The 23,833-nt window shown below is 50.4% G+C and overlaps 11 protein-coding genes across 11 annotated transcripts; 5 read left to right on the top strand and 6 right to left on the bottom strand.

Annotated features, from left to right (window-relative positions):
• Positions 1-362: 362 nt before the first annotated feature.
• Positions 363-1,109, top strand: PtrM4_051950 (uncharacterized protein; the record flags this gene model as incomplete). The annotated part of the gene is made up of 1 exon (XM_001936957.2): positions 363-1,109. One exon carries the CDS (start codon positions 363-365, stop codon positions 1,107-1,109), a length of 747 nt encoding a protein of 248 aa, XP_001936992.2.
• Positions 1,110-1,907: 798 nt separating this feature from the next.
• On the top strand, positions 1,908-3,325 carry PtrM4_051940 (uncharacterized protein; the record flags this gene model as incomplete). Its single annotated transcript, XM_066104937.1, has 2 exons — positions 1,908-2,309; positions 2,372-3,325. 2 exons carry the CDS (start codon positions 1,908-1,910, stop codon positions 3,323-3,325), a joined length of 1,356 nt encoding a protein of 451 aa, XP_065959501.1.
• A 793-nt stretch (positions 3,326-4,118) lies between these two features.
• PtrM4_051930 (glycosyl hydrolase) lies at positions 4,119-6,777 on the top strand (the record flags this gene model as incomplete). Its single annotated transcript, XM_001936955.2, has 5 exons — positions 4,119-4,242; positions 4,289-4,463; positions 4,519-4,603; positions 4,652-6,059; positions 6,107-6,777. 5 exons carry the CDS (start codon positions 4,119-4,121, stop codon positions 6,775-6,777), a joined length of 2,463 nt encoding a protein of 820 aa, XP_001936990.2.
• A 983-nt stretch (positions 6,778-7,760) lies between these two features.
• PtrM4_051920 (Protamine-P2 multi-domain protein) lies at positions 7,761-8,042 on the top strand (the record flags this gene model as incomplete). Its single annotated transcript, XM_001936954.2, has 1 exon — positions 7,761-8,042. The coding sequence occupies one exon, from the start codon at positions 7,761-7,763 to the stop codon at positions 8,040-8,042; it is 282 nt and encodes a 93-aa protein (XP_001936989.2).
• A 113-nt stretch (positions 8,043-8,155) lies between these two features.
• PtrM4_051910 (uncharacterized protein) lies at positions 8,156-8,950 on the bottom strand (the record flags this gene model as incomplete). Its single annotated transcript, XM_001936953.1, has 1 exon — positions 8,156-8,950. The coding sequence occupies one exon, from the start codon at positions 8,948-8,950 to the stop codon at positions 8,156-8,158; it is 795 nt and encodes a 264-aa protein (XP_001936988.1).
• Positions 8,951-11,821: 2,871 nt separating this feature from the next.
• On the top strand, positions 11,822-12,421 carry PtrM4_051900 (uncharacterized protein; the record flags this gene model as incomplete). Its single annotated transcript, XM_001936952.1, has 1 exon — positions 11,822-12,421. The coding sequence occupies one exon, from the start codon at positions 11,822-11,824 to the stop codon at positions 12,419-12,421; it is 600 nt and encodes a 199-aa protein (XP_001936987.1).
• Positions 12,422-13,375: 954 nt separating this feature from the next.
• On the bottom strand, positions 13,376-13,852 carry PtrM4_051890 (fibronectin type 3 and ankyrin repeat domain protein 1; the record flags this gene model as incomplete). The annotated part of the gene is made up of 1 exon (XM_001936951.2): positions 13,376-13,852. The coding sequence occupies one exon, from the start codon at positions 13,850-13,852 to the stop codon at positions 13,376-13,378; it is 477 nt and encodes a 158-aa protein (XP_001936986.2).
• Positions 13,853-13,891: 39 nt separating this feature from the next.
• PtrM4_051880 (uncharacterized protein) lies at positions 13,892-14,530 on the bottom strand (the record flags this gene model as incomplete). Its single annotated transcript, XM_066104936.1, has 1 exon — positions 13,892-14,530. The coding sequence occupies one exon, from the start codon at positions 14,528-14,530 to the stop codon at positions 13,892-13,894; it is 639 nt and encodes a 212-aa protein (XP_065959500.1).
• Positions 14,531-16,104: 1,574 nt separating this feature from the next.
• On the bottom strand, positions 16,105-16,344 carry PtrM4_051870 (uncharacterized protein; the record flags this gene model as incomplete). Its single annotated transcript, XM_066104935.1, has 1 exon — positions 16,105-16,344. One exon carries the CDS (start codon positions 16,342-16,344, stop codon positions 16,105-16,107), a length of 240 nt encoding a protein of 79 aa, XP_065959499.1.
• A 2,528-nt stretch (positions 16,345-18,872) lies between these two features.
• Positions 18,873-21,857, bottom strand: PtrM4_051860 (uncharacterized protein; the record flags this gene model as incomplete). The annotated part of the gene is made up of 1 exon (XM_066104934.1): positions 18,873-21,857. The coding sequence occupies one exon, from the start codon at positions 21,855-21,857 to the stop codon at positions 18,873-18,875; it is 2,985 nt and encodes a 994-aa protein (XP_065959498.1).
• Positions 21,858-22,429: 572 nt separating this feature from the next.
• Positions 22,430-23,651, bottom strand: PtrM4_051850 (uncharacterized protein; the record flags this gene model as incomplete). The annotated part of the gene is made up of 2 exons (XM_066104933.1): positions 22,430-22,455; positions 22,502-23,651. The coding sequence occupies 2 exons, from the start codon at positions 23,649-23,651 to the stop codon at positions 22,430-22,432; spliced, it is 1,176 nt and encodes a 391-aa protein (XP_065959497.1).
• Between the last annotated feature and the right edge of the window lie 182 nt (positions 23,652-23,833).

The raw sequence follows: 23,833 nt of genomic DNA, 5'->3' as shown, positions 1-23,833 counted from the left end.
AGGTTTATCTCCAGCAACGGACGAAGACAAAGAACGGGCGTTGAAAGGTAGATTCACGAAGACTACCTTCTATACTAAACGCATTGCTGTCTTAGGACGCTAGACCTGTCGGCCGGGCAAGCCAGTCTCCATGCATTCACTTCTCACCAGTTAGCTCTCCTCTTATAGGACTAGCTCCTTCTGCTTAAGGGCTAGCCTCCTCTAGGCAGCAACCCGCACCATATAGCTAGCACTTCACTGTTCTCAATACAACAACAATTTCGCCCACTCAGTTCCCCGATAAGACCAAAGCTGCATATGCTAAACACGCACGCATAGAAGCTGAGCTGGGGCAAATCTTTTTGCGCTACGGGACGAAAGAGATGTGCGACAATGTTCTCAAGTACCTACCGCAAGAACTCATGAACATGGTGTACTCCCACATCGACGACTTCGAAGAGCCAATTCTAGTCGATTACAAGCAAAGGCCATCTGTTTTCCGACATGCCCGCAGGAGGTTCGTTAACAGAAACTGGAGCCATGAAGTCTCTAACATGCCGTGGTTCCTTGACACGAAGATCGTCACTCTCGATTTCGCGATTGGAATGTTGAAAAATTTGTACAGCAACAAATTCTTCACTTTCGAAAGGCCGTACATCATCAAACACTTCCTTGACAAGAACCTCTCGAATCACATCCATGGCATCGTCCGCAGGGATCATGTACGCCACCTTAACATTGAGATACCTTACCTCGATTACGGCACGAAGCCCTCAAGCTCAGCGCAGCTAGACATTCTCATGGGAGAGCTCGACTGCCTTCGCGAATTCAAGCCTGTAAAAGTCTATATCACATTCAAACTCGCTTCAAAACGGTTATATGACGAGGATATTGGGCGATATACGAATTTCGAAAAGCATTCCCCGATTCTTATGACAGGGCGTCTATTGCCGGTTATGACAGAGCTGAGGGCCAAGGACCATGTGATTACAATCAAGGAATATGATACAATATGGGTCTGGACGCCAACGACAGGCGAGATCAGCTGGAAGACGGCGCAGGACGACCTTGAGAAGCACATGAAGATGTGTTTTCCGGATTGGGTCGGTGCTGTCATGGAGGAGGATTAAATGGGCTTTTTAGAAGCGGGCGATGTTCACATCGTATGCCTGCCTTTATCATGGCGGTTCCTTGTTGATGATATGGCGGATCAAAACAAGGGGCGTTTTTACAGTTGTACAGACATTTGATAGATCTCACTGAACATGTACCATTAGATCACACTCTCACCCGTATAGTGTGTAGGGAAGATGATAACCATGAGAATTAGGACATTATCCATGCGTTCATTCGAAAGATCCCAGGGGCAGCCTTTAAGCCGCTCCTCACCAGCAGCTGCCTGTATAGAAATTAGATATGATACAACCGTGGTCAAGCAGACCTAGTACGTTCCAACATCCACAGTGATAATAGACAGTTCACGTTCCGATCTAAAGTCGCCCATTGACAACATCACGCATCCAACCCAATTTAACTCATATTCATGGCCCAATGCTGCAAGCAAGTACGCGCAAAGCCCTATCATGGATGCGCTAAACGTGAGCTCACTGTCAAAGCCCGGCTGGCGCGACGGCGCGACGGCGCGACAGCTTCTCTGACGCCCATCCGACGTCATACAGCGCATCGCCAATGGCACAACAATAGCAAAGAGGAGCTTATCGTGACTGATTGGGGGGCTGCCGGTTATTGTCGGGGTCCAGCTAGCCTATTGTGATTGTTTGTCGTCAGTCTTGGCGCTCCAATTTCCTCACACGTATAGCTTGCCTGCGACCACAAAATCTGTGCTCCGACATTGACACAAACTCCGAAACACTCTTCCTATAGCTTCCAATACTCTCAACATACATCTCACCATATATACCACCAAAATGGTCGCGATCATTAAGATTTTCGTGATTGCCGCACTCCAGCAGGCCTGCGCGCTTTACGAAAAGCTCTCGCCCGACGACACGAATTCGTCGGTCAGCAACAACAAGACATGCGCCGAGATCTTGAAGCCCTATTACGGCCATACAGTCACTCACTTCAAATCCGGACCTGTTGCCAGCGACGGAAAGGTCACTATGGCTTTGGAGGACGCGCCCACCATCACCGTCGAGATCGCCGAGGGGGCGACACCAGACCGAACGGTAGACATGGATCTGCCTACGGAAGCAGCTGCCGTCAGTGCAGTCGCTTTTCCCAAGGCCGCCGGCCCTCCTTTCATCTACCTGATTGTGGTGGTCACCCAACTGCTCTTCAACATCGCCATCTGTCTGGCTCTCACTGTTGTCCACGTCATCAACAAGCACAAGGTTTCAATTCAATTCAAGACCTTATCACATCGATCAAGATCCTGCAGGCATCTTCAGACAAGGCCTCTACCTCCCTCAACTCTCTCAGGAAAACGAGCTCGGGTGACTCTAAGAGCCTTCAAGGCCTCTCGGATCAAGTCATGTGCCATCGCATGACCAACGAGGTGAGGATAGATGGACTTGAGCGAAAGGAAACCCAAAACAGCGGAGAGATCAAGAAGATTGCGGTTTCTGTCGAAAACCAGACGACGGTCTTGGAGAATCAAGCTGAAACTCTCATGACCCACTCCGAGCGACTGGAAAACAACGTAAAGGCCCTGGCGAACCAAGAAGCGACCCTTGAACTCCATGGGAAAACCATCAAAATCATCGGTACAAACCAAGTCAACTTCCAGGGCGCCTGGTCGAAATTTGAGGACGTGCTCAACATCACGAGGGGCATTCTGAACACCCATGTTGATGAGATACCGGAGCTTCGGAAAGCGCAAGACACGTTCCAGGAACATATCGTCGCCTCTTGTCGCCAAAAGGAGGCAGTCGTCAACACCCGGATGAGGCATCTCGCCGCCGGCCGTCAAGCAGTCATACGCAAGATGGAGGAGAAGAACGCCACGATTCTGTCCCTCTCCGAGGATCTCCAAGAAGAGCGTGCTGATAAAGCGCTCGTTGTTGAGTACCTGCGCGCTCACACTTTCACCAACGCCCAAGCCAATACGGTCTTTCAAGACGCCGTTGTCAAGGCCGCTGATGGGCAGATGGCGCCGCTCCTCATTGGGTACATGATGGCTGTAAACGTCCAGCTTGGTGCCGCTGACGAGGCGACGCGTCGCATGCCGTCCCAGCAGCCAGCCTCCGTGCCCGCCATGTCAAACGGGCCCACGACTGTTCCTATGACTCCTAGGGCTGCCGCTGTCTGTGGCCTTGGCGCTTCAAGGTACGCGATTTCTGGAGCTGCATCGCCTGCCAGCATCCCGCCTCATCTGAGGAAGTAGGTCTTCGACACGGTCTCGGTAGTTCTTGGGGTAATTGGCGTTGCACTAGTTCCACGAGTACGCGGCTTATATGTTGCCCACCCTTCTTAGTTTTGCTTCCTTTCTCTTTTTGTTCTCACACCAGTATTTCGATGCATCAGAGTCTGTCCGCGATGAGATAAAATGATGCCTGATAATAGCACGTCGGGAATGTCGGTCTCCTTTTTTCTTCTTTGTTTTGTTTACGACTTTGGCGCGTTGCCCATCACGATGCCTACTTCAGAAGAGGATGAAGATACAAAAGGGGAAGATGTTTAGAATGTAACGGAATTTTCACATCGAGAACCATTCATGCAATCGACCGATGTGACTTCTGCGATGTGAGGAATGAACGTTCGCGTCAAGTGTATAGAACGCGTACCAACATAAACAATACATTCAACCGCACCACCGTCGCGAAACAGGCCACAAGAGACGCGTGCGCAAAAACGCAGATGAGCGCGTTTCACACGTGCTGAAACCATGGTGGCCGGAAGTCCATCGTCGGAACCACTCGGAACTCATTTCCGAAGACACCTATGGCCCAGGCTCGGAGAGGAAGGCGGGGCGACAACAGCGACGTCATACCCAACCGCGATGCCTTTTCCATGAAGGATTGCTTTCACGATGTAACCTCGAATCTTGGTCGCAGCTGCTATGCAGCATGTGAAGCGATGCAGATGCGGGGTAAGCTATATCAGGATGAGCGAAGAGTGGGGGAGAAAGGATTCAGAGGCCATGCATTGCGACTTGAGCTCCTTCACCCTCTGCCAGTATGTTTGTGACACGAGCGATAGAGCTGATGGTGATTGCACGGTGCGCTTTTGCGCAAGATGTGGATTACGCACGTTTTGTGAACCCTTTTATTGGGTCTGAGGGCGCGATACCTGGATATGCGTGTATGGCTATTCCGCTTCTCTATCTGGGTTTGCTGACCACATACAGATGGCGGCGGCGATGTCTTTGTCGGCGGCGCTGTACCTTTTGGTATGGTAAAGCTAGGCATTGATACATTTGAAGAGCCCGTCAATCAGAGCGCATTAAACGGCGGGTATACACCCAAAGGACATGTAACGGGAATCAGCTTTATGCATCAATCTGGAACGGGAGGAGGACCAAAGTAAGTCATATCGAAGAATCACAACAATCTCGACTTCAGATGATGAATTATCTAGATATGGGTTTCCGGCGCAGATGCCCCTGACTGCTATCGACGGCGATGTTAATCTGCTAGATAACCGGACGTACTGGCAGGATCGAGTAAGATTCCTGATTACGATGAATGTGCAGGATTTGATGTGATTTTAGGTTGGTGACGACATTGCAACAGTTGGATACTTTCGTACGAAGCTGGAATCAGGCGTCCAAGTCGAACTCTCAGCATCACGACACGCAGGATTGCACCACTACACCTATCCTTCTACATCTGGAAAACACGTGCTTGTAGATTTCTCGCACTACCTACCGCATCCGACACGATCATGGGACTCACAGTTCTACACTGGTGGCGAGATTGATATTCAGCCCGACTCTAGCACCTACACTGGCTACACTTCGATCGCGGGCGGTTGGAACATTGGCGCACCGGTTACCGTGTACGTGTGCGGAGAGTTTGACAGCCCACCCAATGACGCGAAGGCTTTCAAGGGCAGGAACACTTTCCCCGTCAGTCGGCACTTCAGGACATATGATAATGGTACAACGCCATGGCCTACATTTACGGGCTCGACTGCGCGATCGGGGCCAATGAACGACCGCGTTGGTGCTGTCTTCACCTGGAACAACGTCACGGAGGTCAAATCACGCGTCGGTATATCGTTTATGTCTGTAGACAAGGCCTGCGCGTACAAGAATTCGGAGCTTTCATCATGGTCCATCGAGAAAGCCACACAAGCCGCGCGGGACGAATGGAACCGCGACGTCTTCTCCAAGATCCGTGTCGATACGTCAGAATCTGCCAATAAGACCAGGCTAGCTCTTCTATACTCAAGCTTGTACTTTATGCATCTCATCCCTAGCGAGCGCGTAGGCGAGAACCCACTCTGGGAGTCAGATGAGCCGTACTGGGATGACTTTTACACTATGTGGGATCTCTTCCGCAATCAGGTTTCACTGTGGCATCTTATCCAACCTAGCTACTACGAGTCGATGATCCGGTCTTTGATTGACATGTTCAAGCATGAAGGATATATGCCCGATGGACGATCGGGTAACTACAATGGATTGGTGCAAGGAGGCTCAAATGCAGACAATGTACTCGCAGATGCCTATGTTAAGGGATTGACTGGTATGATCAATTGGACAGAGGGATATGCGGCGGTCAAGAAAGACGCTGACGTGCTCCCGTTCTTTGACCAGAACCCAGTAGACCCTCAGGGCTCGCTGAAAGAGGGACGTTCAGCGCTCGACGACTGGATACCACTTGGCTACGTTTCCGCAGACCGGAATACACGGGCTGTGTCAAAGACCGTAGAGTACTCCCTCAATGACTTTGCGGTGAGTCAGATCGCGGCTGGTGAAGCACCGGGCGACCGCGATCTATATCTCCGTCGCTCGGCAGGCTGGCAGTTGAGTTGGGACCCTGAAGCTTTCAGTCGAAACTTCACCGGTTTCGTTATGCCACGATACGCCAACGGGACATTCCATAAGACTTATAATATCACAAATTGCGGTGAATGCAATTGGGGAGACGAAAGCTATGAAGGAACTGCTTTTGGTTAGCAGGCCGTTCCATCTGCGTTATACATACTAACATTGTCACAGAGTACTCCTTCGTTATACCTCACGACATATCCCGTGTGATAACCCTAATGGGCGGCCCCGCACACTTTGAAACGCGCCTCGACTACATTTTTCAGCCGAACACCTCCGGCGTTGATCTCGGAGTCAACGGTCTGGGCATCACGACCATTAACAACGTAGCCAACGAGCCGGACTTCCAGACCCCGTACTTCTACAACTATCTCAACAAGCAGTGGAAAAGCGTTGAACGATCCCGTCAACTTGCCACCGACTTTTACTTCAACACTACCAATGGGATACCAGGAAACAGCGATGCAGGTGCGTTGAACTGTTGGTTGGTGTGGCAAATGCTAGGTCTATACCCTGTTGTCACGACGCCTGTCTATCTCCTCGAAAGTCCGTGGTTTGACGACATCAATATGACGGTCAACCACGATAAGACACTCAGAATCCGCGCCGAGGGTCTAGATGACGGAGACGGCAGACAGGGCTACTACGTACAGAGCGTGCGCATCAACGGCATCGAATGGGACCGAAATTGGTTTAAGCACGAAGACGCGGATGGTATCATGACCCGCGGTGGAGAGATCTTATTCAGGCTCGGACCAAAGCGTTTGCTATGGGAGACGGGCGATGTACCACCGAGTCCTGGACATCAGGTTGTAGATGTAGGACAAGGCGCGCAGCTGTAAGATATCGACATACAAATGTCGTTCCATTCTGCAGCGGGGAATATCGTAGTAATAAATGTTCCTGACGAACACCTCGTACGTACCCTAACCACGCACCCACCTCTCCTTCACACACACCGACTTGTATCCACCAAACCCCCGTCACCACACTTCAAACATGTCAAACCCAGCCATCTAGCCGCATTTTCTCGTATCGCATCTAGATTCTTCACGATCGCCTTCCCGATCCAGCAAGTCTGCCAAGCTGTCACACAAACCTGACACATCTGACGCTTGGATCACGTGCGCGACGCGAGACATCGAGGCTGAAACATGCATCCTGAAACCCATTCTTGCGACATCTCCACCTCCCCTACGAGCGATGTGATTCGTCGAACCACCAGTTCTAACAAGCAAGGCATTGCCGATGTCGTGCATGCGGCTTAGATGGGTGTTATTATAGCAACGGCAGTGGAGAAGAGCAGGAAGGCATTGGGTGGATAAACGGTGGCAGAAGGGCCGATCACACAGCTTTCGCTACAGAACGGTTGATGGAAGGAGTGTGGAAAGAGTCTGAGACTTCAGGCGCTGGGAAGGGCTGGGAAGCGCAAGGCTGGGTGGTGTGCTAGAGTTTGAGCAGGATATGGGCTGTGTGATGAGGGGTGAATGAGGATATAAGGCTACCTGAGGACGCCCTTTGTTACAAGGCCAGCATCAACAACTCATCCCAGCTTCTCTCCACTACACTTTTTTCATTGCGTCTGCGACTGCAAAATCTGACCCGGTGTCATTCATTAAACGTATATCTTATTTTTTTCAACCACACTCACTACCAATAACCACCACCACTACCACCACCAACAACAACAACCAACAACCAATCAACATGCGTTTCACCATCGCCTCCATCATTGCCCGTAAGTCTACTAGGTTCAGGCACTGCAGCCAGCCTCACCTCACAGTCTTGCTTCAATACTAACATACGAAAAGTTGCCGCCGTCTCCATGGCGCAAGTCACCCCCAACAACGCCGGCGCTAAGAACGTCGGTGCGGGCAACGGCGCCCAATTTATCACCGGCGGATGCGTCTCAGACGCCGACTGCAGCTCCGCCTGCTGCGCCCAGGTCGAGAGCAGCGGCGCGGGTGTATGCAGTGGAGTCGCAGCCGCGCTCCAGAACGGAAAGACTGGATGTGGATTCTCGGACCCCAACGCTGATGCTGTCATCGCAGCCGCACAGGCCCAGGTTGAGAAGCAGGGCTTCAAGAGGGAGGTCCGTCTCGAGTAGAGGCTTGCTGTCGTAGCGTAGCACGACGATATATACCCACCATGAAAATAACAAGACCTTTATCGAGTATTTTGTACCCTTCTCTTACTGTGTGATTTGTGATTTTTAATCTTTCAGGGCTTTTGTGCTTTGCGACCGAAGGCTATCCAGAGCCTGCTCACCCAGAGAGCTAGAATAAGCTCGCGGCAGGTCTGGTCCAAACCGGGCCGAAGCTCAATCGTCGGCATTTTACCTCCGTGGCACATCTTCATAACCTCGGTCGCGATGACATTGCCGTCGGTATCTTTCCATAAACTAGGCTCCATCTCATTCTTCCTTTGCTTGATGGTTTGTTTCAAGCTGCCGTTCTTCCCGCATGTCATGAGCGCAATCGGTCGCCTGTTGTGAATCGGGATGTGGGCGACGTGCCAGTGACGGATACCAAACGACATGTGGAGAACTCCAGGGGGCGTGGATCGGTGTTGGCCTACGATATAGTAGTCGTTGTTGAGAAAGGGAGGATCTTGTGCCTCGTAGAGGACCGAGCTATGGTCGAAGGGAATATGGTGCGTGCCAGATTGTAGAAGGGTTACTTCTTCGGCGCGTAACCTCCTTAGCTTCAGTATATCGATTTGAGAATCAAGGAACGATGAGAGCTGATAGGCGGGAGCATTCGGGGTATGTATCATGGTTCCGTAGATGGTGAAGGTTGTGGCTTTCTCGTCGACAACAGCGTACGCTGGGGGTAGTTCGGATGGTGACGAAGACGATAGTATGCAAGAATTTGCCGAGTCCCTTCTCTCCCATACTACGGGAAACTGGAAGTCTTGTGAGGATTCTGATGAATGTAGCGATCTGGTAGCAGAAGGAGCCGCCTGAACAGCTTCCTCATATGAAGGAATTTGAGCGTCGATGTTTGCTCGAGACATGACGTCAGTGAATTGCTGTGTGGTTGCGGTTATGTGAGAGTTGCTTAGTGATTACAGAAACTTCAAGGAGGCCGCTGAGAGGTATATCAATTGCCAAACATCGCCAAGGATGATGTATTCTCCGCACTCCGCACTGAGAAGATACGAGAATTCACGAATGGAAAGGCCGACGTGACGTAGTCTGGCGATCAAACGTCTGCAGGGTCCACGGTGCCAAGCCCGTGTCCACGTATCTCACCCCGCGTCACATGACTCAACCACTCCCTAGCCCACTCATACTTTTAACGGGCATACCACGCCATATCGCAAAATTTTGAAGAATCTTTGAAACAAAATTTTTTGACCACACCTTCTTGAGTATCGTCTACGCGGATGCGGTCAGTTGCTCACGCTCCGCAACCTTGGAAGTAAACGGTTTTCATGCACGATCCACCTACCCATGCGATATTCAACGCTACATCGTATTGCGCGAAGATCTTGCTCCATCTAGTCACGGGTCCGCGTTTACTTATGTTACAGTGAGCTGCGACGTGTTGATCTCCCGTGTCTCTCGAACAATGGCTTGAATGGCTTGTCAGGTCCGGCAGGTGAAGAATTCCTACCAATACGACTTGACATAACCAGCCGCATCCTCAAATCACCAGCGCTGCACAAATCGCTCCTTTCCTTCACATGGCTCAAATACGAGATAAGTACATGTATCTGTCCTAAATTTTTCTTTCTCTCCCTTGAGTAGATATCCTATTGAGCCCATTGTGTGCGGTTTGCCACTGGCAGTCAAAGTTGATCACATCAGCTACGAACATTATCGTCTCTTGCATCGTACTCACTCGGATACCCGTTCACAGTTGAACTGTATTGTCCATATCTCTCTCTCCATTAGAACATATCACGTCTTCGTAACCCCATACCAGCTGATAAACGTTGTGTCATGTGCGCTATTGGCCTCACGAAAGCCGAAATTGCAACATGAATCATGTAATGATTACTTATGAGATATCGAGAAGTCATAGGACTGTGTTTCAGTTTAAGGTTGAGTCGGGGTTGGAGCGTTGTAAGCCGGCTCCTTGCGGGAGGCCGTTCCACGACGTCTTGGGCTTGAAAGCGGGATATGCGGATTTGGTTCGGCCGAGGTTGAATGTAAGTTTATGATGGTTCAATGGCCATGACCGGTGTGTAGAAGGCCGTACTACGGAACCAAGGCCGCGCATTGTAAGTTGATACGTACAAGAAGGGGAGGTCTTGCTTAGGATTAGAGTTGTTAAAAGTCTCATCTTGTTGAACATATTGCTCCATTGCTAGCTGTCCATGCGAATCATGAGTCGCGTTTCCCACTTCGTTGCTAGCCCCTAATCTCACAAACTTCCAAGGCTGCCAATAGTAAGCGCACTATTGATTATGAAGGCCAGCCCGCTTCCCCTCACCGCTACCACGCATCACGTCGAGAAACTTCGAATTGCGACATCTTCCTTTTCCACTGAACAAAGCGCACACCCGGAGAAACGGGATACCAGAAACGCCTCTCGGTAATTATGTCGTTTCGTAGTGTCCAGGTGTGGTTTAGTTCATGCAGGTACTCCCATGCAGCACGTGCTGACTTAGCGGCTCCGGCTGTGGCTGCATTAGCTGGCGTGCGACGACGCGCTCCTCCTCCGTACTCTTCTCTCGACGTGACATCACGATACATACAGACAGCATGAGCATTACGGAAGTCCGTGAATCTATATTGCCTCATCATTAATGCTTTCTCGTCGTAGTTACATGACGTCGTGGGTTCGTGTTAGACTTTGTCGCCCGCGAACACGTCGCGCTTCCTGTCCCGTTTGCGTGCCCATGCCGGACGTTACATTGAGCTTTTCATCCAGGGTTTTGCAGATGTTGAAGCCTGTGTGCCGCAGCATAAAATAGGGTTGTAACGACAATTTTCGAGGACAAGGACGTGCGCAAAGACGACAACTAGGAACAGTCACGTGACTAGCGGTGAGTTGCGTAGCATCGAGTCTCCGAGCATCTGACAAAGAGGACAGTCCTGAGTGCGGGGTGTTCACTTCAACTTCTTTGGCGACAGCAGTGTTTACACGTTGATTTCTATGCCATTCTGACTTCTTCTGCCTTTGAGTGCATATCATCACCACCCGACCCGACTGCGCTTTCGATACCAAGGGATGGCCTTCACAAGATACTATGATAACAACCGGTGTATTTTGTGATACTCATTCGATCTGCGGCTCTTTGCACCCGATGAGTCTGCGGCTTGCTCTGTCAGTCGTCGCGCATCGACTCCGGTGAATGCTTGTAGAGCTATCCATCAATGCTTCAAGGAAGTCGGAAGAACTCTGTGTTTTTTGAAAATACAAGACACTACAGCTCTGGCTTTTCTTTTGCAGACTTTCAACTGCCTTCTCCATGTGTCCTGATGTTTCTATGTTATACTACGTCACGTGATACAACATTCACTCTTCGCAACCTGCTTCTTGTATCTCAGGCCCGACTCATGCCTTCTATCTTTGTATGCAATGGAATATACTTGACGGATTCTGTATGCTTGTTGCAAGTTCTCTAATCTCTCCTAAAGGTCGAAAAGCGCCATTGGCATTCGCTATTGCGTGTTCAGGTAGAGAGACGCTATGTAGCCTCACCACAGAGAGAGACAAAGAATGCATAAAATCAATGGAGGAACACTCACGAGCTCAGACGTTGTGAAGTGAAACATCAACATTGTTTGCGACGCTGTACTCCTACATTGTTCTGCTGCTCTACTATAGTTATACGCAACTCTTGATCTTCTCATTAAAAGTGTCAACTCCGCTTCTTGTCTCGACCCATTTCATCATTAAAATGGTATACCAAGGCGCTTCAATTGCTTCGAACATGTCATCGCAGCGTGTGTCATTTCAGCGCGATAGCAACGGAGCTCCCCCGATTGAACTTCAGCCTACCGGTGTCCCAGCGGACCACTCCGACCGGAACCACCCTCATTTCCCCACTGATGCAGAAGCTCAACTCCCACCGCGTCCTTCCTACGCAACGCGCTCTTGTTTGACCAAGAGGTTTCTTTGGATCATGTTCGGCTCAGTTTTCGCATTGAACTGTCTCATCGGCGCTGCCTTCCTCGGCATCAAGCTGGGGACTGACAAAGCAATCGCGGACAATCAGAAGTCTGAAGGCAGAGTCATATACGTGATCACCACCATGGTTTCTACGATCAGCATGACCCAGGTCATTCCAACTCCTACGATTTCCACTGTGACGCAGTCACTGAGCATCATCGGCACTGACCTCTTCCCGACGCCTACGCCTTCTAAAAGCCCCTGTACTAGTTACGGAAGCTGGCCGACGCTGGCGGAATGCAAGGGGAATTGTGGTGTTCCGGGCAATATGACAGCTTGTGGTGTGTGGTCTGGCGGTTTCACCTGTGTAGTGTGTCCACTGACGCAGGCAAAGGCTAGCTATTATCTTCCTCACAACTGAGCATCTACAAGTCTGGAGGCCCACAGTAGAGTGGGTATCCTAGTAGATGGTGGCGGCAACTCGCTGGACGAGTTGTCTTCGTGTAGTATGAAATCACATCTTCTTTCGCTAAACTTGTTACTCTTGCTTCTTGAATCTGTGCATTAACTTATGTATTGTGATTACTATCCTGGAAATGCCGTAAATAAAAATCCGCTAGTAGTCCTCATTTTCCTGTAAATAAGACTCCGCTAGTAAGGGTGCGTCCCTAAGTGCAGAGACACACTATGTCGCGAGACAGATTCACACTACGGACATCCGGAAATGCTCCTTCTTAATCCTGTCGAGATGTAAATGACACCTAAGGTGCGTCCCTAGGTAAAGAGACACACTATGTCGCGAGACAGGTTCACGGTTCGGACACCCGGAGATGCTTCTTCTCAGACTTGTCGAGACATAGTGAACACATAATAGTTCTCTAATTACTATTCTTTAGGTCGACCTACCTCCGAGACAGATCGCTGTAGTGTTGGTCAGGTTATTCGCCGTTTTGTCAACGTTGTTAATCGACTCTCCGGCGACTACCCCTTGTTCGTTCATAGGGTTAACTACTTCTGAAGCATCTGGAGAGTTAGGCAGCAAGCGCGATAAAGCAAGATAGCATCTTGACGGTTTGAGAGCTTTTCAATATAGTAGTGTGCATGCCGGGAGCCCCGTAGTGCGAAGCAGGAGATCTGTGAAAACGAGCCCGAGCTGGCGGGATGCGCTAGTGTCTCTTAGTATGCATGGGCCTGTATTAGCGCGCTTGTCGCCCACTGTATTCTATTGTAATAAATTCAGCGCTATGCCCGCCCTGTAGCATCTTGAAATAGATGTGGCCCGCGCTGCTGCCTTTCTAGAAGCATCTAGAAAGACGTCCATACTCCTAGAGATACATGAACAAAGCTACTCAGGCGTTGACACAAGATTATCCTCCTAATGTTGATGCGCACCTGCATCGAGCAGCATCTTGACTACCTGCTCGTGGCCTTTGTATGAAGCTGCCTGCAGTGCGTTATCGTACAATACACCCCGCGCATTGACCTCGGCGCCCGCGTCGAGAAGCATCTTGACTACCTGCTCGTGGCCTCCAGCTGAAGCTTCGTACAGTGCGTCGCCGTCCAACCCACCCTGCGCGTTGACGTCGGCGCCCGCGTTGAGAAGCATCTTGACTACCTGCTCGTGGCCTCCAGCTGAAGCTTCGTACAATGCGTCGCCGTCCAACCTACCCTGCGCGTTGACGTCGGCGCCCTGGTCGAGCAGCGTCTTGACTACCTGCTCGTGGCCTTTGTATGAAGCTGCCTGCAGTGCGTTGCCGTAGCGTCCACCCTGCGCGTTGACGTCGGCACCCGCGTCAAGCAGCAGTCTCGTAACAGTACTAAAGCCTAGTAATGCTGCGTAGTAAAGCGGCATAGGTATGCCATCGAGACCTTTTTCCAAATTTGGCATCTCCTAAGAACGGTCTGGATCATGCAACCGGAGCCAGTTAAGATATGCAGGCTCTTCAATAGCCATCAAACTCATCGCTAGATGACTCGTCTTTTCCATCTCGTCTCTTGTCTTTCGAAGATGGCTGCTCCAGAACTCTGCAGAGTACCTTGCAAGTGCGAACGTCTTAAGAGTCTCTTTTAATAGTGGTTGCTGAAGCTGGATTAGGTACTTTAGAGAGCCTCTCGTTATTACATCGTAGCATTTAGCCTCTTGCATGCTGTACTGCTTTGCTGACCCTTGCTTAATCCTGTCTAACACAAGGTACTCCTGCACTGAATAGTGTGTTAGAGCGATGATCTGTTGGGCAGGCCTTAATCTCCCGTCCGCTTCGTTCTTCGTGATAGTGACTAGACTAGAGCAGATGCTCAGCGCTTCTAGCGGGTCTTCTAACACCTCATCACGATCGAACGCTAGGTCGCGCGCCACGTCAATGGCGACGACTTCGGCGATCTCTTCGACGGACAGCGGCCGCGCAGAGAACGTCAGCCATTGCAGAATGCGTAACGCATACTTAGAATATCCGTCGTTTATCGCGGACAGAATGCGCTCGTATGTCTGGTCTAGCGTTTGCGGCAAAGTAGCAAGTGACTCGCGCAGCATTGCCTAATTGAGACACTTTACTAACGTGTTAAGCTAGCATACAACCCATCGAAACCTACTATATAGTTAGCTTTAGTTTTGCAAAGAATCGAGTAAACACATACATCCTATGAGCACCACGTATTATTGCAGTCTTAATTTCTTGCCTAATAGCAGCGTCTTTGTTCTATTTTGCTAAGCCCTTATTAATACATAGCCTTTGTTGAACGTATCGTTGTATATCCTAATCCACTACGTCCCTTTAAAGACAGACAGCGTCCTCTTCCCCAACGTAACTCTCTAAGGATGTCTCGATATCCCGCTCTTTTCGGCTAGTTATAAGCAGATGTAGGTTATCAAGCTGCCACTCAACCACTATCTTAAGCATATCTATTAGCTCCGAGCGCTGCGTACACTTATTAAGAGCATCGAGAACAACGTATACGTGGGTGAACTCTTGCGCCGTTTCCCTAATTACTTGTAAAAGCGCATGTAGTGAAGGCTGTCGTTTTCCGTCTTCGCAAGATAAGAATAACGCGTCAACGCCTTTCAGTATCACGACCGACCGCTGCACGAGCTAGTAGAGCAACGAGTGGAGCATTAGCTCTAGGTCCTGTTTTTGTGTATCGTTGAAGTCAAAGTAGAAGTATGCCGTCACTATACTAGTGTTATTATGGCAGTGCTGCAGCAGATGCTTAATAATAGTAGAGCTTAGGATAGTCTTTCCACATCCTAGGATCTTATACAGCCACAGTCGCGACGCTGCACTCTCTTTCTATCTCGTGAACTGCTCACCCTCTAGTAACCAGACTCCGGTCTTAGCCTACCGCTGCTTATGCGCTTTGTGGTAGTTGGTAGACGGGTTAGGCGCCGAAAGCCAGCTGCGTATCTTGCTAAGCTTCTCTTCTTGGTCTTGACTGCGGCCCTTATATTTTAGAATAACCGCGCTTCTTAGCTATTTAAGCGCGTTCTCTTTACCTTCGCTATAGATTAGCGGTAGGTGGACGCCGAATATGCCGAAGAGACAATACGCTCTATCTTCTTCCTCTGTTGTCTGTCAATTCGCGGCCTAAGAGAAACGCTTCGCAACGTCGAACTCAGACAAGTCACTCCCTAACAGAGCTTTAATAGTGTCAGATATAATGAGATATTGCACAAAAGTGATGGATGTTGATGATTGTGTGTATTGTGTTCTGTCTATCGTGTGTCCGCGCTTGTGGCCCTCTTGAGGGGCGCACTGCCCCTCTCTACGCTGATTGGTTGCTGCCAACGTCGAGTAACCCTGCTATCTGACAAATAGGTATGCCTGTAACCTCGTGTATAAGGTGCTAAAGCGACTCCTTGTCCCCTAGCCGCTCTCCCTCTTTAGAGAAGAACTTAACAGAGTAAGGAGCAAGAAGCTCTTAAAGCGTCTAGCCCCGCCTAAACCACCTGCTCTGCTTAAACGCCGACTTACTATTAGTATTTAAAGTGTCGTTCGCGACGTCTGAAAGGAAGACATAACACCTTTTAGCATTCTAGTACTATTAGAACATAGAGTTGATCGCTCGTGACAGTTCTGTGTTGTTTGCCTTGTCAATGCAGCAGGTGTTAACCTAGAAGTAGTCTAGATTATCCCGTTTAGCCTGTTGCGCATAGAAGCGAATCTTCTGATATCCCTCCTTGCGTTGTGTGTCAACGTCTACTGCATTATCTAGATCTTTCAGATCGGCAAATGTCACCTCCTGCCCCTCCTTCCAGGTGTGCGACAGGATCGCATACGGGGGGATCTTGTCCCCGATCTTGTCCCCGGTCCATCTAAGCTTCCCATCGCTTTTGATGTACAGCAGTCTCATCGAGTTATGTATGCGTCTGTGTGCGCGAGGGGTAGAAGCGAGTCTTTGAATCTCGAAGCAGGCTGACGGAATCGACGGCGCACGGCGGCTCGCTCGCGTAGTGCGTGGAGATTGTAGCTACTGGGCTTCTTGCGAGTATAGAGTAACGGTTTGCTAAATGAGAGGTAAGGAAGACTGGCCTTCTTGTTGTTGGGGCAGGCTGCATCTCTAATACCCAGGGCAGGAGGCGAAGCCCGCCTGCGCCGCGACAAGGCTGGTTGGGCAAGGCTGACAACGCATCATCGCGCGACAGCCACCGTGCTGCGAACCGAGAAGTAGGTATTGCCTAAGGACGCGATCTAATAGTTCAGAAAACGCAAGTTACGGACAGTCATTTACGGTAAGAGGATGTTAAGATGTCTGTGCAGCGCGTGCTAGTTCGTGCAAGGACACACTAGCCAACTATCGTGGGGCTCGGAACGCAACGCAGCGACGATAGCGTGAAGAACGACCTAGAACATCTTGAGCGATGCATTTGTCTAACGCCAGCAAGCGGCTCTAACGCGGACAACGAAATACTATTAATGTGCAGCATGCTATGAACCACGTTCACGCAACCTCCGCCTACCAATCACGACTACCCTATTTTCGAGCCTGCCACCCTTAGTTGTTTGATGTGAGCATGCTGCCTTGTCTACCTAAATCTTGCGATATGTACTCTTAGCATCCGTAAGACGCGTCGAGTAACCGTAAAGCCAACATACTGAACGGACGTAAAGTTGCTTGCCTTAGCTACGGTAACGTACAATGAGGGACACGAACCGCGCGAATAGCCACCACAAGGCATAGCAACAGATATAGTAGACGGCGCAACAGCGGTTTCACGATAATAAGAACCTTACAGTGGCACATACGTTTATTACTCTTAAGAAGCGCAGCAGAACAATCGGCTTTCCGCTGGCGTACCAAGAGGCTCCGCTACAAGATCACGACGGCCGTCTTACCCAGGCTATCACAAGCTTCATCCCATGTCCTGATTCACTAGTACATCCGCGCCACTGGGGCCCTCCATGGGGCAGGTGCAGTCTCAATCCCCACCACAGCTGCGACGGTCGATGTTGTCGCTAGCGTTATCGGTGGCTGTGGCTCTTCGGTCACCCTCTTCGCCTTCGTCTTTGGCTCCGCTGCATCATCCTCTGCCGCAGCACTCGTGCGCTTCTAGCCTCGCTTCCCTTTGCCTTTCACCTTCTGAGCAGCTTCTTTCTCAACGCGCTTCACTCGTGCTTCTACGAGCTCGTCGTAGCCTATTACCTTGGCTTTGCCTAGTACTAGCGACTTAGTCGACTGTCGCACCTTAGCTTCGTTGTTAACTATTAGCAAGAACTAGATGTGATTCTGTTAGAGGGATCCCTTTGCGAGAGATAGCTGCGCGGCTTTGGCTAGCTTGTGGAGGTGTCTGTAGGTTTCGTTTGTTTGTCTCGTCTAGAGCACCAGCGTCCTGCTCAATAATTAGATTTCGAAGCGACATAAGGCCCTCTGCTAAAACCGACGTAATAGGTGTTAGTAGGACCTCGTTCTGTTAATAGTCCTTAACATCCACCTCGTTAGCTTTCGGAATAATTAGGTCAGCTAGAGGCTTTAGCCACAGTCCGCAACAATCAATTAAGTGGGTCCTAGAAGGTTCAGATTGGATTGATTGATTACCGCTTTAAGCCTAGTAGTTACCTATAGGAGTTTAAGCCCTACCTAGATAGGTAAGTGGGTCTAGGAGAGTGACCGGATTGAATTGATTGTTGCGGAGTCTAGCTTTAGCATACTTCTAAGCACCCTATCTAGATTAAACAGAAACAGATCACTTACAGCAAAACTAGCTATAATGTTCTTAGCTGTGAAGGCCTTCTCTCTTGCAGGGCTATACAGGGAGGTAAAGTGTTCTTTGCCAATTGTATTAACGCCTCCCCGCTCTAGACGCTCGGCTTGCTCGCGATAGGCCACCTTTAAAGGAGCAAATACTGCGACGTCGCAGGGCTACAGCTTGTAGGAAGTGTAAGAGGGGAGACGGCAAAGGACGATGTTGTTTGCGAAGCAAAACTCTAGCACTTCTAGCGTCTCATACGTCCCAAAACCATCGCAGTGTTACGAACCTAAGGAGAGGACACAGTGCAAGATATGAAGGGCAGAAGGATGGAGACCTTGTCGGAATCCCTTCTCAGACAAAGGCGTACAAAGGTGTACAAGGACCAATGACGTAAGCCTGCCCCGCATCCCACAAAGCTTGGCGGATGTCAGATATTCACTCTCATCTGGAATACTGATGAAATAGATAATAATGGTGATGATATTGATGATTGATTGTGTGTTGGTTCTGTCTACGGTTGTGGGCACACCTGGGGGGTGCCAAGCCTTCCTGTGATCCGATTGGCTCTCTCAGATGCCGGGTCGCGCTAGTCTAACCCAGCGTCTGTACGCTCTCATCTTCAACAGTGCTATTATCTGACACACCCCTTCAGCTTGGACGCTCTTCACGCTTGCAAGCTGGGCACTTAGTCCTACTCAAGGCTTACCACGAGATTTTCAAGTTTCTCTTGAATTTCTTCTAGCGGTGCCGAGTTTCTCGCCAGGATTTCCTTAGCGGGGACTAGTCCTAGTTGTTCTAGGAATTCTGGCCATTTGTTTGGTGGCAACGATTTGGTGAGACCGTCGGCGATCATATCCGCGGTAGGTATGTACTCTACGGAGATCCGGCCTGTCGACACCTCCTGTCTGATCCAGTGATTGTGTATGTCGATATGTCTGAGTTTGGTTTGAAGCTTTGAGACCTCCTCGGTGACTAGGCGAATAGTCTGTTTGTTGTCGCATTGAATGGTAATACCAGGGGTCTTAAGCTGGATGTTCAGCTCCTTAAGGAGACGGGACAGGAATAGAGCTTCCTTGGCTACTTGAGATAGAGCGAGGAGCTCGGCTTCTGTCGTTGATGTTGTAACAGTGTCTTGTTTGTTGGCTTTCCATGCGATGAGCCCATTGAAGAGCTTGATCGCGTAGCCCTGTGAGCTCTTCCTGTCTAGGGTATTGTCGGCAAAGGAAGCATCGCTGGCTATCTGTAGTCCAGTGCCTCCTCCGAGTTGTAGCGCGAGGTGCTTTGTCGCTAGTAGATATTGGAGGACTCGGTCGGCAGCGTCATGGTGCTCCGGTCCTGGGTTGGATAGAAAGCGGGCGAGCCGCGACGTCGCAAAGGCGATGTCTGGTCTGGTGGTCACGGCTGCGAAGAGGAGCGAGCCTATCTTGCGCTGGTATTTGTTGATCTCTGATAGGGAGGCGAGGCCGTCTCTTGGTAGTAGTTCGGCAGTCGCCATCGGCGTGTCGTGTCTAATGTCGGTACGGTCGGCCAGTCTGCTGATCTTGTCTGCGTAGGCCGCCTGCGATAGCTGGATCGTCCGCGCCTTTCGGTCTCGGATAATCTCGACGCCGAGGAACCATTGTAAGTCGTTTCCCCCAGTAAAGAGATATCTGTCCTGGAGGCGGGCAATTGCCTGCTGGGCGGATTGCTCCATGTCTTTGTGGTATGCGAGTATGATGTCGTCCACGTAGAAGAAGATAATGATGCCGTCTTTGATGAGACAGCAGGGTTCGTGCGGTACTTCCTGGAACCCGAGTTCTTTGAGAGTGCCTGTGAACTCTTTCTGCCAGAGGAGCGGGGATATGCGCAGTCCATACAATGCCTTGTTTAGCTTAAGTATAGTGCCTGGCTTCTGATGGCCGCGTGGCATTCTCATGAATACTTCTCGGTCTATTGTCGCATGCACGAAGGCGTTTGCCACGTCGTACTGTTTGAGCTCTAGGTCGTACTTTGCCGCAATTGCGGTTAGCATTCGGAACGATCGGCTTGCGAGTGTTGCCGCGTAGGTGTCTTGCGATGTGATGTTTCGCTGCTGATCACCGCGGACGACTAGTCGTGCCTTGCACTTGAGTAGTCGGTGATGCTTGTCAAGTTTGTAGGTGTATACCCACATGCAGTCCAGGATTTGTTGTCCTGTTTGCTTGATTTTCTTCATGGGGAACTCTGTCCATGAGTTCATTTGATGGTGGCTTGCTAGATGGGACTGTTCTGCTTCTTTGAATAGTTCTCCCATTGGGTGGTCCTCAAGCTTAGTTCGGCATGTTGGCAGAGGTGGTAGCTGACTGCGATGGGGCTTCAAGCCTTTGGCGAGCATTCTCACAATCGCAGCCTTGTCCATAGCTACTCCTCTGTATTCTCCAACCTTTCCGGCCTGGGTACCCGCCATGAACGCTGCTGCCCATGGGGCAGTCTTAGGGGTTCCTTGTCGATCCTTCTCATCTAGCGATGCTCCTGCCATTAGCCGCGCGAGCAACGCTGCGGGTGGCGGTGTCGCCGGAGGTGTCGGGTAGCTGTCCCGGATTTTTCTCCCTTGGTAGTATCCTGGCTGGTCGCCCTCGCTGTCCTGAGCGAGTGACTCCTCCGGTGGACTGTCCTCATAGAAGGACTCCGTCTCTGGTTGCTGCGCTGGTGTTGGCAGCTCAATGGTCCTCACGTGTGTCGCGATTTCTTCTAGCGTATTGTGCATGAGGTTGTCCATTAGGTCTTCGGTTTTGCCATCGAAGATTGACTGTTCGTCGAAGACGACGTCTCTAGTGCTCATCACTTTGGCGAGTGACGGTATCCAGATTCGGTAGATGTTTGATGACCGGTATCCGACTAGGTATCCGATCCATGCCTTTGGGTCGAGGCGTTGTAGGCGCGACTTCCCTCTGTGGGTGTCGTCTGTCATGGCGAAAGCTTTGCAGCCATATGCCTTGAGATGAGTGAGGTTTGGTTTTCGGAGAGATGTGACTATTCCGTTGCTGAAAGCTACTCGTGTGAAGAAGACTTCGTATGGTGTCTTCCAGTGATTGTTGTAGTTTGGGGTTCTGTTGTAGAGATAGACTGCGGCTCGAGTGATTTCTGGCCACAGTTCCCAAGAGAGATTGGCGTCAAGTCGCATTGCGCGTGCCTTCTCCTTGTTTACACCCCCTGAGCGCTCGGCTCCACCGTTTTGTGCCTGTGTGTCTGGGGCTGAGGGCTCGACTCTGATGCCCTGTGTTGCCAGCCATCGCTCGACATCTGGCTTAACAGTTGTGATCTCGTTGTCAGACTCTATGGTCTTAACGGATATGTTGTAATGGTTCTTCATAAATGAGAAGAAAGTTGTGAGCAGCCGGATAATAGACTTGGCTGTCCGGTTGTCGGTAAAGTATAGGTCCCATTGGAGGCCTGAGAAACGATCGGTAATGAGCATTTGGCTCTTCTCTTTTGTGATCGCCTGGACTTCGTATGTATGGAAGTCGATAGCAAGTCGCTCTCCTGGGCCTTCGTCGTTTGTTCGCGGTAGGCGTCGTATCTGTCTCTTGGACTTGGCTCTTCCGCAGGAGTCGCATTGTACTGTCGTCACCCCTTGAACTCGCACCCCCTCAGACTGCTGCACGAGATGCTCGATTGCTGCTGGTCCCGGGTGGCCGAGTCTCTTGTGCCACAGCATCGCTGAGGCCTTCTTTGGTCCTCGCTGCGTGCGTGCTGTGATGGCTTTTGTGTGGACAAATGCCTGGGCTAGAGGATTGTACTCTAATACCCACTGGCCAAAATTTTCTAAGAGGTTGCCAATAACTTGATCGTCTGGTCCTCGTAGGTTGGTTGGGTTTGATTTGGTATCCCACCAGATTCCTCTCTGCCGTAGCAGTCGGAAGGACACTAGATTGCATACGATCTCTGGGCAGATTGCCACATCTCGCAGCACTAGCTTTGTTGTCCTATGCTGATGTTGCAGCGTGATGTCTGTGGTCCCGTATCCCCGTATCCAAATCTTTATACTACCAGCCCATATGTAGTCTCCTAATGATGACGGGCGGTAGTTGTATATCCGATCTGGATTGTTTGTGATGTGGCACGTCGCTCCTGAATCGAGAATGAATGATCGTGCGAGAGGGTACGTGTGCTCGGCTGTCCCACTCCGTGCGATGGTAGTGAGCGCGGCGTCTACGTCCGTAATCTTTCGGCCTTCTAGTCATTCGATTGGTGACTGAGAGTACTCCGGCGTTGGTGTATGTGATTGTTTCAGAGCTGGCGTGCGTGTACGGGATCTGCATTGTCCGCGGATTAGCCCTTGCAGCTGTGTGTCATTCTTACATTTAAACTGTACTAGTTCATTTGTAGCTTCATTTGGTGTCCACCACTCTGGCGCTAGGTCTGGATTGACATAGTAGCATGCTCTGAGTTCATGATATTGATAACACGCTGGGCATTTCTGCCCGGAGGTAGTCCCTTCACTTTGCGCTGACGACCGCTTCTGTGCTGGCTTTCTCATGGCTTGTGAGGTTTGTGGTTGTTTACGAGGACGTCCCCGATACTTTGTTTGCGAGGTATTCCCCGGATTCAAGTTGGTAGATGGCGCGGTGACCCCACTGCTCGGCGTCCCGCGCAGTGGCTGGTAGGATGCACCTCCAGCGAGAGTTGTATCATCATGTGTGCTTTCATCGTAAGCTGCCATAGCTGCTTTGTGCTTCCCTGATCTAGAAAGGGGATGGTGCATCATCATGTGCTCTCGGAACCGATTCATCATCTCCTTTCGGCTCATCCCAGCTGCCCATCGTCCGTTCTCTTGGAAGTTTACGGCCCAGATAGGTGCTGTTTTCTGGACGGCCACCAGAAAGTCCTTTGACATCGCATCAAGTTGTGACACTTCTGGTACGCTGTATACTTCAGCTTCCGTGGCGGCTTGGTCATATTCCGCCAGCCACGTGTCCCATTGATTTGGGGTCCTCATTTGTTTGAGGGATGCTAGGTATCTTTCTCTAGCTCGCTCCTTCTCGGTGCGATCGCTCACTCCAACTGTAAGCTTCAAGTTTATAATCCACTCGCGAAGTGTCTTGTCTGGGAGACAGCATGTGCGTAGTAGGTGCGGTGACACGCTTGATTGAATCAGGGTCATGATGTGCTGGAAGCTTGACTGCTCCTTTTCGTATTGGTGTCGGTCGCTTTTGTACTGCTCCATCGACATGCGATAGTACTCGAGGTCTTCTTTAAACGCTTTCTGTCCGCTGTTTGATAGTTCGCTAAGTCTTCCTGGCTCTTCGATGCCAGAAGCTGCTTGGTAGTCAGCAAGGATTGGGATTCTAAGGTCGGTAGGCCTCCGGAGGGGCTGAGTAGTAGTCTTTGGGTCAATCTTATCCCAAATATTGTGTGCCATGCAACGCGCTTGCAGTTGTAGCATCCAACCGGTGTAGTCTGACTGGTCGCGTAAAGTCACGGTCGCGTCGCGGGTGGTAAATGTGGTCATTTTGGTAGGTAGGTAAAGATAGTGAGACTCTTAATTGTCAGATATTCACTCTCATCTGGAATACTGATGAAATAGATAATAATGGTGATGATATTGATGATTGATTGTGTGTTGGTTCTGTCTACGGTTGTGGGCACACCTGGGGGGTGCCAAGCCTTCCTGTGATCCGATTGGCTCTCTCA

The sequence above is a fragment of the Pyrenophora tritici-repentis genome, chromosome 10 (genome assembly GCF_003171515.1).
Source record: "Pyrenophora tritici-repentis strain M4 chromosome 10, whole genome shotgun sequence".
Classification (NCBI taxonomy): domain Eukaryota; kingdom Fungi; phylum Ascomycota; class Dothideomycetes; order Pleosporales; family Pleosporaceae; genus Pyrenophora; species Pyrenophora tritici-repentis.
This window is presented reverse-complemented; position numbering and strand designations above follow the sequence as displayed.